At 37.7% G+C, this 13532-nt stretch overlaps 1 protein-coding gene across 1 annotated transcript; it reads left to right on the top strand.

Moving 5' to 3' along the window:
* Positions 1 to 1295: 1295 nt before the first annotated feature.
* On the top strand, positions 1296 to 12326 carry nab1a (NGFI-A binding protein 1a (EGR1 binding protein 1)). The gene is made up of 8 exons (XM_084416906.1): positions 1296 to 1487; positions 3062 to 3846; positions 3991 to 4124; positions 5052 to 5103; positions 6765 to 6884; positions 7995 to 8154; positions 8252 to 8395; positions 11164 to 12326. Exons 1-8 carry the CDS (start codon positions 1385 to 1387, stop codon positions 11235 to 11237), a joined length of 1572 nt encoding a protein of 523 aa, XP_084273032.1. The 5' UTR covers positions 1296 to 1384; the 3' UTR covers positions 11238 to 12326.
* The last annotated feature ends 1206 nt before the right edge of the window (positions 12327 to 13532 follow it).

The raw sequence follows: 13532 nt of genomic DNA, 5'->3' as shown, positions 1-13532 counted from the left end.
GTGTGTGTGTATATATATCACATCACATTCCCTTGAGAGCAGATACACTTTACAAAACTCTAGTAAAAGGATCCGTGATTGCAGTCAAGGTGCTGTCGCTTGTCATTTTTTTGTCACACAAGATGTAAAATGACTTGGAAAAGCTTTTGTTTTGAGGAATAGACTAACACAAAACTGGGGATGACAGCAACCACCACGCACTTCCTCCCAGGGGCTGTTCGCTGTGCCCAACCTCCTTCCTAAAATAGCTCAAGATGCTCTGGCAGATGGGAGGCTGCTGATGCGCCCCTCTGATCCAGCCTTTTAGATTTATGATTATATTTCATTTTAATATGCAGCTTGTGCGTGTTTTTTTTTCAGGCCAGTGTGGGGGAAGAAAGAAAAAGCATTATTTAACTTTATAGGTAGATTCTGCTGTGGTGTTATTTTAGGTGTTTATTTAAAGCTGTAATTTTACTGAGATGCAAGAGAGAAAAAACTTTCTGACCATTTTACATTTATATAGCAGTTTACTGAGGTGGGTTTCAGGGGGATTTTTGCACACAAGTGTGAGTGAATTTCCTGTGGGGTTTACTGTCTGGGGACAAGAAAAATGGTCACACAATGCATTAATGCAGAAATCCGACCGCATTGTAAGTTGCAAAAATGTTGCAAGAATTTTGACATTACAGCATGCGTTTATGAAAACTAAAATAGAAGTCACACATTAAATTACATAATGTCATTACACTAGCAGTCATTACATTGAATAAGTACTTAAAATATTTTGTGTTGGTGCTATTTACTAGTTTAAATGTCAACATTTAAATCGCTATTCGTTGAAAATCGTTGAATCAAGTCGCTAGAAATCGCTATTTAACTCTCTTCGCGTATATTCAACCACATTTTATTCGTTTTTTTTTTTTTTTTTTTTTGCAGCCCAAACTTTAAAGCATGTATTTACAACAAATTGTTACAAAACTTGTAAGCATCTATTTTCACAGATACTGACTTTCAAAAGTAAACATATCATGATAAAAATTCACTGTGGTAAAAAGTGCGACAATCTGCCCAGGTTTCCCTTATTTACATGTACGAACATGGACACCACAAAAAAAACCTTCATATGGTGTGCTGAAGGCTGTGTGGGTTCGTGTCGAAAAAAAAACACACTGTATTACCGCTTAATATTCCTCAATATGTCATCGTGTGTGTGACCGTTCAGGTCCTCTCTCTCTCTCTCTCTCTCGCTCGCTCGCTCTCGGTATTCCGTCCCACGCGCACAACGCCGCCCACGCGAGGATTTGCGTCAAGTCCGCGCGTGGGAGTGAGAGAGCTATGCAGTTTACATCGGAATATCCCCGCACAACAGAGAGAAAGACAGCGCGAGAGGGAGACAGCACCGATGAGTCTTCAACGCACTTTCTCTCCTGCGCGAGAGGCGGAGCACTGCCTCGAGACAGCGGCGAGCACCGGGAGCAGTCGCGCGCACCAGCTCCGAAAGAGAGGTACGTAAACCTGAGGACTAATATTTCATACATAAACATTCAGATGGGGAGGCTAGACTGTCAAAGCATGTTGGTTTGAGCTAACTCAGTATCCGATTTATTTGCATGCATTGATCTCTTAGAGATTCCCAAGTGCATGTGAAGCAATAGTTTGAGATCTTCTCAGAAGAGTTTGCAGGAACCTGTCCATGCTTGTGTGAAGAATAATGCGTTGTGTTTGCATCAGTATGAACTTATGTGACACAGCCTACTTGCAACATTTTGAATGTGATGTTATGATAAAAGATCTGGTCCAGGCTATGCTTGTACCTGTTTTGAAAGCACCTGTTAGTGGATTGTACCAGTAATAAGCATATAATAACTCATTTTGAATGAAAACAACTGCTAAATAACTACTTAAAGGTCAAATGTTTTTCAATGTTAATATGTTAATTCAACGTTAAAAAGCAACAATAAGCCATCTTTTCACCACTTGCTACAAACAAAAGATGATACACTGGTCATTAATTTCCATTTGAAGTCATTAGCCTAATTTCTGATTGAGAGTAGGATAGAGGTTGCATTGAGTTCTAGCTCTCTACGGATGCAGGGTTGTCAAATCCAGTTTGAGCTTCAAATGCATTGAAAGTTTGCAACTTGTGTGAATAAACATTATGTGACCATCCGACTGGATTTTATGTACAGACCTTAGTCCATCTAGAATTTTACTTGGATGAAAACGAGGCTGTGAGGGATAGACTTACAGCTGGGTAAATAGAGGTATGAAAATACATAATGTTGACAGGCAGGATGGACAGTCCAATCATTGCACTTGGTCCGAATGCAATGATTGGATGAATATTTTATGGTCCTACACCTTCCACAGATGATATATATATATTTTTTTGATTGCTATCAGGATGTGAAGAGACTTTCAACCAGCACAAAAAAATAAATAAATTCTGGGACAAATCGCTTACCCTGCCTTTTAAGTTTCAAAACGCACAACTTTCAAAATGGTTTAATGGAGCTTTTGTCTACTGAAAGTTTTTTTTGGAAAGATGTTTCATCAGTCAAATAATTGGCATGTTGGTAAACAACAGTACAATCCATTGAACACACAATACTGCTATCCCTCACAGCTTAGTTTTCATTCCTGTCAAAAATGCCATATTGTGCTACCCTAAGGTCTATTCCAGTTAAAACTGTGTGCGCTAAATCAGAATTATTCATCTTTTTTTATCTTTCTTAATTATTAGTTACATTGTTTAACTCTATATCTTTGGGCAGCATATGTTCCCTTCAACTGCCTTGGCGGTCATTTGTCTATTGCGGGTAGCTTAATAATTGTTCTTCCCACCATGGTCAGTAAGCAATGGTTAAATGCTCTTGTTGTCCTCATTAAATGCCTTCACCGGCGTTACAAACAGAAACACGTCGGCTTCATGAATGACCACTGTAGACAAACTGTGACAGTCGTACTTAGAGTTCACAGACCTTTCCCGGGAAATAAATAACATGTTGACTTCAAACATTGTCGATAAGAAGCTTGGAATGACAGTGCTATGTTTTGCTTTATGTGTTTGCTTGTGTAGCCATGTCAGTGGTCCTGCCACGTTCCTTGGGTGAGCTACAACTGTACCGGATCCTGCAGAAGGCAAACTTGCTCTGCTACTACGAAGCCTTCATCCAGCAGGGCGGCGACGATGTGCAGCAGCTCTGCGAGGCTGGCGAGGAAGAGTTCCTCGAGATCATGGCCCTTGTTGGAATGGCGACCAAACCCCTCCATGTTCGGAGGCTCCAGAAGTCTCTACGGGATTGGGTCACCAACCCTTCCCTCTTCAACCAACCATTGACATCTCTTCCCGTTTGCAGTATACCCGTGTACAAGCTACCCGAAAGTTCCCCGGGCATCCACAGCAATGGGCAACAGAACCAGCTTGCGGTTCCCAGGGCGTTATTACCCACAAGCCCCAGTCCTGGAAGGCTGGATCTCAGCAGGGACGGGACGCCAGGCTGCTCCCCACTGCAAGGGGCTAGCGAGAGTCGTTTCTGGGGAAGCGAGAGCGAGCACAGCCTATCTCCGTCTGGAGCCTGTTCCCCGTGTTCTCCACATGACGCTCTCGAAACTCTCGATTCCACCGCCGTCCAGTGCGTGATGGAGTGCGTAGAGCGACTATCCCAAACGTTGCCCAAGAGCGACCTCACGGAAGTCAAAGAACACGTGCGTGCCAATAAGAAGCTCAGCAAGATGATCGGCCACATCTGCGAGATGAACGAAGACGATCCGCAGAAGGAGGTGGAGATTCGGAAATACAGCGCCATCTATGGGCGGTTCGATTCCAAGAGGCGGGACGGCCGGCAACTTACGATGCACGAGGTTGGTTTGATTCCTCTGGTTGGGGTGAATGCTAAGATATTGGGATTGCCGCATCGTACGATAATTGTGCCGATTAACAGAAATTGTTGTTCCGTAAGATTCTAAACGTTTGATGTTTTCATTGTTGTTTCATTTATTGTGTAGCTAACGGTGAATGAAGCATCTGCTCAGCTGTGCATGAAAGATCTATCGCTGCTCACCCGAAGAGACGAGCTTTTCTCGTTGGCCAGGCAGATTTCACGCGAAGTTACCTACAAATACACCCGCAGGACCAGCAGGTAATGCACAATTTCTTCAATTCTTCATTTGATTCTATAGAAAAAAAAAAAAATTTAAATAGCGTATAACCCTTCCCTTTGTTGACATTATCGAAGGGCTTGCTTTTGTTTATATAGTAGTCCGGAATATTGTGGGAGGGACATTGTCATTCTAAAGAGCATTTTATTGGACAAAAATTTGCATACGACCTTGTGACCTTGTCTATTGTCCCATATTCATTTTTAAATGCTTATTGGCCCTGTCTACACCTGATATTATGATGCGTTAAGGTCGATCGGATCACAAGTAAACGAGGGAGACCCTGTTTACAACTGCTGTTTTAATCTCTCTTTTGTCCACTTTCAATCACTCCTGTCATGATTTCCTCGAGGGGAGGGTCTATGGGCGGTTAAATGCATGGGCTTTTTCAGATCTTGTGGGTTTGAATGGGTTTTTTCTTTTGATCTAACGGACAAAATAAACGTATGCAATTTACATACGAAAGTGCCCGGATACGATTTAAATACAGATTTAGTTTCTGCTGTGTGTTAGAAATCAGGAATGGTGAGAGAACATTGTGCTTGGTACATTTATTCATCTTCAAACCAAACTTGGGTCTTCAGCCGACAAATTTTAAATCCCGTCTGGCTAGCGCGCTTCCCATATTGTTTCCGAATTCAGTAGGGGGAAAGCAGGAGGTCTTGTGATCCGATCGACCAAAACGCATCTTAATACCAGGTGTAAACAGGGCCTTTGAGTCAACTGTTTAGAGCATATTAGCATTTTATTAGTCACAAAACCAATTAGATTTTGACCATTTTTTGCTTTTTAGTTTTATATATTTTCATTGTCTTCATTTATTCATACAAGCACCATCTTTTTGATAAACAATGATTGTTTATGGTGTAAAAATAAGTGGGAAACTGAAAATAAATCATTATTTTTAGGTCCCACTGTGGTGATGAAGATGAACCATCTCCCAAGAGAATCAAATCTGAGGTAAGTTTAAACAAGTTCTGTAGATTCAGTTTATATTCATAAACTGAACTGCGACAAATTGCTTTATTTGCATGAGACGCCTGAGCTTTGTAATCATTTCGAGCTCCAGGTGGTTTCTCGGGACTTCTTTATTAGTTTTGCATTCTTGTCATGATATTTATTGCCAGCCGCCTTCCCATTGTGTTTGAATTAATGCTGTGTTTGTGTGTGCACTCTCTCTGTTAATAATCTCAGGAGAGTAATTACTGTCATGATTCACTCCGAAATGTCGCGTTCACAGCTTTTTCCCATGAGCGACGTTCTGCGCCTCTGGGTGAACATCTAAAAGTAAATGATATCGCTGTTTTCGTATCTCTATGAGGCCTTTAAGTCAACAAAATGGTAGCAAACAAAACTCTCAAGACGTCAAATTAAAACTCTATGTGATTAATTTTAGCTCAGTTTTAAAAGCTTGTTTTTGACGGAAGTTGTTTTGTTGGGTTCTCTGGATAAAGAAAAGCTTAGTACAGACGCACAATCATTCATCCACACAGGCGGAGAAGTACACAGTGGACTGAAACACATAATTGACATCATCCTGTGGGTGCTTACTGAATTACCCACGCATCGCTGTGGCTGTCTCTGCCTGAGTCTAACGTCATACGTGGACACACACACACACACACACACACATGCGTGATGACCTCAGAGGAAAATGCGGAGGTTGTCAAGGGGCGACACGAAGTGAAAATTCGTTCAAAGGTGACAATCTGTTAGAATAACAAGATAAATACTGGTGAGAAACAAACCAGAACGTTGCCATGGCAGAATTTTTTTATTATGCGTTAGTATTTTTAAGTGTATTTGAAGTTTTCACCAAGATTAAAACATTCAAAAAAGGACCAATGGATTGTTTTTCATAATTGTATGCATCTAAAAACTCAAAAAGGAAAAAATTATAATAATGCTAATACTAAAACCAAATGTAAAAATAAAAGTTCACAATGCCTCTCACAGTATATTTGATGACTGTTTTATTTTTTTTTAAAGGTTTTATGAACAATTTACACAAATGTATCATTCTTCTTTTATGTATCCAATACCCAAAAGAGTATTATGGCCAAGTATCACCAAATTTCAATTTAAAAATAAAATTATATATAAACTATATGTTTTAAGCTTTACTGTACTGTACCTCTTATATTTGAGGTCAATGGGATTTATGGTTTTAAAACAGTTTATACAAAAAATGTTCTTTAAGATTTGATGTTTCCAAATAAAATTATATTATTTTAATACTACTTTTAAATAAAAAATTAAATACTATATTTATTTAGCTGTAATTTATATTTTAAATGTGAGGTTAATGAGCTTTGAGGCTTAATTTTTTTTTTAGGAAAAATGTAAAAAAAAAAAATGTAGATGCTACAAAAGTGTAAAATACGATTATTTGGATGGTTCATCTCGCCAGCAGCATGACTTACCTCCTCTGTCACTGTGGACTACAGATGTGATGACTCAGTTTGTGCTAACAGCTTTCTTCATTTGTGTAAATGTCATGTTTGCACCAGAGATGCAAATAAAATCAAGCCATCATGGATATATAAAACTCCTGTCTGCTAGTTTAAATGAAAGTTTCCCAAGAGCTCATCCCTCTGTCACTTTTTCACACTTTCTCTTAGGACGGTGTCTACGATCTACAGGAGGCCCTTCACGTTCTTCATACGCGCCAGGACACGGTGAGAGAGCAGCTCGCAATCGCCAAATCTAAAGGAGACGAGACGATCAGACATAGTCTGCAGGTAGTTTGAGTCTGCGATGTATCGCAAAACATGGTGTCTGTCGTTTGCATGATTTGTTTGAAACTTTTGTTTCAGTGTTTAAATGTTTGTCTAAACTAAAGTTAGTTTCAACATTGTTAGTCATTTTTCATTTTAACATCTTTTGTTTCAAAGTTGCTTTAACTCTGTTTGGAAACAATGTTTGAGTGTTTAAAGGTTTGTCTGAAAGTTAGTTTTACATTTTTGAAAGGTAGTTTTAAAGTTATTTTAACTTTGTTTCAAAGGTGCTGTATGTAATAATTTTTTTTACAAAAATAATATGTTTCCAGATATTTGGGAAATATTCTGAGTTCACATACTTGTTGATCTACTTTGAAATGTGAGTTCCGTGTCGGAATGTCTGTTTTTGTTTGGGTCTGTGTGATCCCGCCCACTACCAATTTACCCAATAGTATTTCGACATCCCAGGTTGCCAGTTGGCGGAAAACGCTGTGTATAGCGATGGAAACCAGCAAACAAACTGCGTCAGAAATCACAGATTCTACCCGACCTAAAAAGCATCAGCATCCATCTAAAATGCTCTATATCCAGAGGCATATTAAAATACGGATAAATCAACTCATCAACTTGCAGTGTGTAAGTCTCCTTAATTGCGCTCATTTTTGTTGCGTGTCCTCAATCTGGCAACCAGCGCATTGAGTCTGAGAAGGAGGGGGCGGGAGAACATTTTTTTTACTTTAGTACCCATTTCAACTACTAGCTGTCAATATTACATACTGCACCTTTAATGTTGTTTGAAATTTGTTTTTAGAAAGCTTTTTTTCAACAGCATCATTATTTGAAAGAGCTTTGAATGTTTATTTTAGAATTGTTTGAACTTCGTCAATGTTTTTAGTAAATGTTTGTTTTGAAGTTGCTTGAACCTCAGTATGTTTGGAAACAATGTTTGTTTGAATGTTTTAGGTTTTGTTTTGTAGTTTTTTTTACTTTGTTCGAAACATTATTTTGAATGTATATTTGTTTGAAATGTTAGCTTTCAAGTTGTTTGAAAACGTTGCCTTTTTGAAACCTTTTTGTGAACATTTTCCTGTTCAGTTCACATTCAGTGTTTGTGTGTGTGTGTGTGTGTAGGGACAGCTGGACTCTCTGCTGGCCAAGCAGGTGGAGCTCTTGCGTGATGCTGCCATCCAGGAGAGATTGAAATCGTTGGACTGGCGGATTCCAACAGCGGCACTGAAATACCTCGCTCCCACCGCTCAGAACTGCAACAGCAGTCTCTCGCATCTCTCTGGTACATTTCTCTTTATTTGCGTACTATTACTTTGTAACTGTTGCAATTGTTCGTATCAGTGGTTTGAGTATACGTACCTTTCTGTGCTTAAATGCAGGCGAGAGACCCCTAAACTTGCGTCTGACCGATGTTCCGCTGGGAAGGCAATTGGCCAATGAGCTGAAGCGACATCACAAACAGAACGCAGAGGAACGACATCATAACCAGCAGAACTCTGAAGAGAGAATGACGGCAGCCACAGGTTAGTGACAGATTCTTCACAACTTTGAGCTAGCGATTACTGTTAAGTGAAGCTGGAAAAGAAAAATACCGCATAATAAATGTATCTGTCTTGTTGTGTAGTCTAACTTTACTTTGAGAAATTAACGTTCCATTTGGAACTAAAAAGTGTTCTTCTGCCTGATGTCATAGGAGAAACTTTCGAAGTTCCTCAAAGAACTTTTTATTTTCTTGTTCTTTAGAAAACCATCTATTTACAGGTTCTTTGAGGAACTTGTAACATCAAGAACTTTCCAAGTTCTATTCCAAAACCTAGTGTGCTGCCAAACGCTACAATTTAAAAGTGGGGTCAGTAAGATTAGGGAAAAAAAATTAAGGAAGGAATACTTTTATTCAGCAAAGATGCATAAAATTGATCAAAATTGACAGTAAAGATTTTTTGACAAAGAATTTCCATTTTAAGTGGATACTGTTTTTAAACTTTCTGTTCATCAAAGAGTCTTAAACAAAATGCATCGTTTCCACAAAAATATTAAGCTGCACAAGTATTTTAAACATTAAAATTAATTTAAAAAAAAAATCTTGAGCATAAAATCATCATATAAGAATGATTTCTGAACGGTCATGTGACTGAAGACTGGAGTAATGATGCTGAAAATTCAGCTTTTACATTTTAAAACATATTCAAATAGAAAACCGTTACTTTAAATGATAATAATGTGTCAATTTGATCAAATAAATGCAGCCTTGGTGAGCATAAATGAGTTCTTTCAAAAACATTTAAAAAAACTTACTGGCCCCAAACTTAGTGCACATAAGCAGCAACATCATATTTGAAATGTAACCTCCTAAGTGACTAATCTGGAACAAAATTATAGGCATATGCAGATATAATCAGTCATTTTGTTTTCTATTTATGCATTCAATATGTCCTGATTCAGCTCAATAATATCATCTAAATAAGCAGAAATTCTAAGACCTGCGACACACCGTGTGCAGCTTCTCTCTTGTCGCAGTGCATTCTGGGATTCCCAGACTATTCACAAAAGATACATGTGGTTCTGCCTTATAATTTGGCCAAAATGTGGGATTTCAGAAGGCAGCGTAACGTTTCCGCCTACCTTTTGGAACAGCCTTCAAATGCTGTCTAGGTAGAGCTGTAATCTTCAAAGAACCAACTCAAAAATGGTGTACATAATAAAATGGGTCTTGTTGGACCGTGTATTTGCATGCATGTTGTAGCCTGGATTGGCACAGGTTTATCTCAGTATCATCCTGTCACACTGACACCTACACCGCTCCATTAAACCCTCATGTGTCAACATACTGCACATATCAGCAGGGCTTCAGAGAACTTTTTGTAATGTATGCAATCTCTTGCATGCAAATGTCCTCTGAAGGTAGCACTTTCTCTCTGAAACTCCTACCTGCCTGTGCAAGCTGCGTTAGTGCACCGCGAGTAGGTGAGGAAGGGGGTGAGGATTTACTCGTCTTTTTGACGTTTTGGGTTTTTTCTTCCGCCCCAATGTGGGCAGAACCTGATGTCAATCAGTGTCATTTACTGAGCACACTGGTCGTTTGAACTGATTTGAATGTTTGAAAAATACATTTAATACCCTCAACTGTCTATTCGGTGATATAGATTTGAAACAGTAAAAAGTACCATCCTTTAAATTTGGCGTAAACACTTACGACATGCTTTTTGTTTACTGGAAATGACTGAAATGTATTGAAAATTCCAACATATTGAAACTGTTCTGATGCGAGAATTGAGGCAGTGAGGTTTAAGGTGTTTTTATGCACTTATGCACTACAGAAATTACAGAAACTACTAATTATTTTGAAAAGATATTAAGTAAACGTCCAACAAAATAAATCTAAATGAATTCGGGGTTCAGGGATCATTTTATAGTGCAAAAGTTTCCACCTAGTACTGTTGTTGTCTCTGCAGTATTTTTATTATGTATTTTGTTAACACTTTACAGTAAGTTGACATTGGTTAAATGTATTTGTTATCATGAAGTAACAATGAAAAATACTAAAGGATTTATTAAATCTCAGTTATTTCAACATTTACTAATACTTTATTAAAATCAAAAGTTGTATATATATATACATACATATATATGGTAATAGTTAATGAACCTGAGCTAACATGAACTAAAAATGTATTTTTATAAACTAACGTAAAAAAGAGATGAATAAATACGGTAGCAAATCTATTGCTCATTGTTAGTTAATGCATTAAAGTTTTATCATTAATGTTGAGAAATATTTGGTATTTTGGTAAGAATTAAGTATCATTTAGCTAAATATTTATTATTTAGCTTGATTTGACTAATGCCTCATTCTAGAACTTTGAACTTTGAATTTATTTTTCATTTCCTCATAATCATCTTGAATCTGGATTCCACACATTTCTTCATAGCCGCTTAACTTAATGCAAGCAAGCTAACCAATTGATACATATTAAACAAATTAACTGTGACTGTCATTTCACTCACCGGCCATATTTGAAACGATTTGAAATCACCAATTAAATCTGACAATTGTCTCATAAATTTTAATTCTAAACGCTCAAATCATGACAAAAAATGAATTTTTCAGATTAGACCAGCTTCTGAAGACAGCTGCAGTGACGCAATGACTTTACCAATTGGCGATTGGCTCTTTTATTTAGAAGGCGGGACTTATTCCGCCATTGCACTTTCTCCTGTTCATAGTAACACGAGTGCACCATCTTTGTATATCTCAAGTCTTTGATTGTAACCCATTGCCTTTTTATTTCAGAAAACGGGTCTCAAAAAGAGCTCAGGCTTCTGGACAAGAAGACCATCAAATCAGAACCAGAGGACTCCAGATAACATCTTCAGCCTCTGAATGAAACCTGCGTTTTGTTTGCTCAGTGGATATAGTACTGAAACTGTGTGGCCTTAAGAACTGTAAATGCCCAGAGATCAATTTATTTAGATTTTTAGTTTTTAAAAATTATTTTTATTTCTAATAATATAACAAACAAAACAAAACATGAACGTCTTGCAGTCGGTGTACACAGAGAAATTGTCTAAGGGCGTATTTGTGACTGTGCATCTTTTTGTACATAATCTGCGTTCGTTTATTTGATTGCATGTCTTATTCGTAAACTATTTTTATTTAAACTATTCGTTATTCAACAGAAGTTTCGTAGAAAACGGTTGTGTAGTCCTTAGAGTAGTTGATCATTTTAAAGTTAAATGATGACATTCATCTGTTCGTATCCGTTTGTCAGTGAGGATGAACTTAATGTGTACTTTGTAAAAGAATACTGAATACGTAGAATTAGCATTGCGCGTTTTTGTGATTGCGTCACTTTAGATGTTAGTGCTAGAACAAAATCGTGTTCTGTATTTGTTACCAGAAACCAGCAAGGCCCATTCACACCAAAAACGATAACTATAAATATATCGATAACTATATTAGCATCCACACCAGCGGACGATATCGTTCTGTTTATTCTAAGCGCATGCTGCAGGTTTGTCGTCTGCCACTTTAAATTCTAGAGTTCTTTAAGTCTGGTGGATTCTGATTGGCTGTCGTTGTTTTTATTGTTCTTCAGCTGGGGTTAGAAAATAGTTCTGAAAGTGATTCCGACGATATCGTTTCTCTGTGCCGTTATCGTTACAGCTGTGGTGTGAACTCTGCTATTCTTTTATATTTTGAAGGATTTTTTAGAAGTATATCTTAATTGTTATAGTTATTGTCCTTGGGGTGAACAGGCCTTACAATATTGTGTATCTCAGTAAACGTTAACTGTTACATTGTGACTGTGATTTTTTCCGTAAAAAAGTTCGCAAACTTTTTTGTTAGTTGGCTATGCTAGTCTGTTGTGTCTTTTTCTATGCACATCTGTCGTGTTTAACTCTTTTGTGTCTTGTCTTTGTGAAATCGTTCTACAAATAAAGACCAAACTGGAAAAATGCAGTTCACGAATTTTCCTCTTCACTTTGTAATAACACAAACATGTTAATGGAGAAGAAAAGCGAAGGGGAAATTATAATTCAGTGCTTTCGTGTTTTCTCGCATTTGCTCTCACAGTTTTGGGAGGAAGCTATATGACTTTTGCGAGAGAAATGTTTTTGCAAACTAATGCCGATTTTCTTCAGGTAACACAAAAGTTATGCAAGCAAAGCCTATGAGGCAAAGGCAAAAGCATTGAAATGATTTTTCCTTCCATCTAATTTTATTCCATCACCATGTAAAATGTAAGTTTAAAATATCAATACATTTACATTGAATTTTAGATATAATATTACTTAGATATATGATATTTAAAGTCAGCACTTAAAGACTTCCCTATGGTGACTTTAATATTTACATATATTACTACCCATTTTAATTTACGATTGCCATTAAACTTTATATAAGCAAGCTAACAACTTAAAAACAGTTTATTTATAGAGACGGTCTGAAAAACACGGCTCAATCTGGAAGCAGTTAATAAATTGAGCTGATCCAAGCAGCTTCCTGTTCATGTCGCACACATACGTTAATGCTAAAATGCGCCCACGCTCTATACACACACACACACACCAGTCACCAGCCGCTAAGACCTAAAGAAGGCCGACACGGGTGTTCCTCGGGAGACACGTCAGTGAGCACCTCCAGAATCTCTGCGTGTGCCCCTGTGGTGACCCAGATGTGTGGGTGTGCCTGAATGTGGTCGGAAACATTTCGAACTGCAAAGGCTTTTGTCTTGATGTAGTGGGATAGGGTTAGGTGCACTCATTTAGAACTTGGCTTGTTTATTTATTTTATTTTAATTAAAGATCCACCGGTCGGGATTAGCAGTAAACAATGCAAAACCTCAGCTCTTCAAAAAAAAAAAAAAAAAATACTAGTAAAGGTTTCTGAAACCTTTATTTTGGCTCGGCAGTGCAGGATTTCCCATGACGCATCTCCTACATGATTGGGTTTAACCATAAACGTGTGTTTCCTGATATCTCACTCTGTTAAAGGCCATGTAGATCTTCTTGTCTCAGTGGGATAGTGGAAACTACTTTTAAAATCTACTTCAGTTGTCTTAGGCATTAAAATAAAAGGTAATATAATATATAAATAAAAACAGCAAATAATAATTGTAATATATATTGTAATATATATATGTAAGATATATTTTATTA

The sequence above is a fragment of the Rutilus rutilus genome (genome assembly GCF_951802725.1).
Source record: "Rutilus rutilus genome assembly, chromosome: 8".
Lineage (NCBI taxonomy): Eukaryota > Metazoa > Chordata > Actinopteri > Cypriniformes > Leuciscidae > Rutilus > Rutilus rutilus.
The sequence above is the reverse complement of the archived record's forward strand: the minus strand, read 5'-3'. Positions and strand labels throughout refer to the sequence as shown.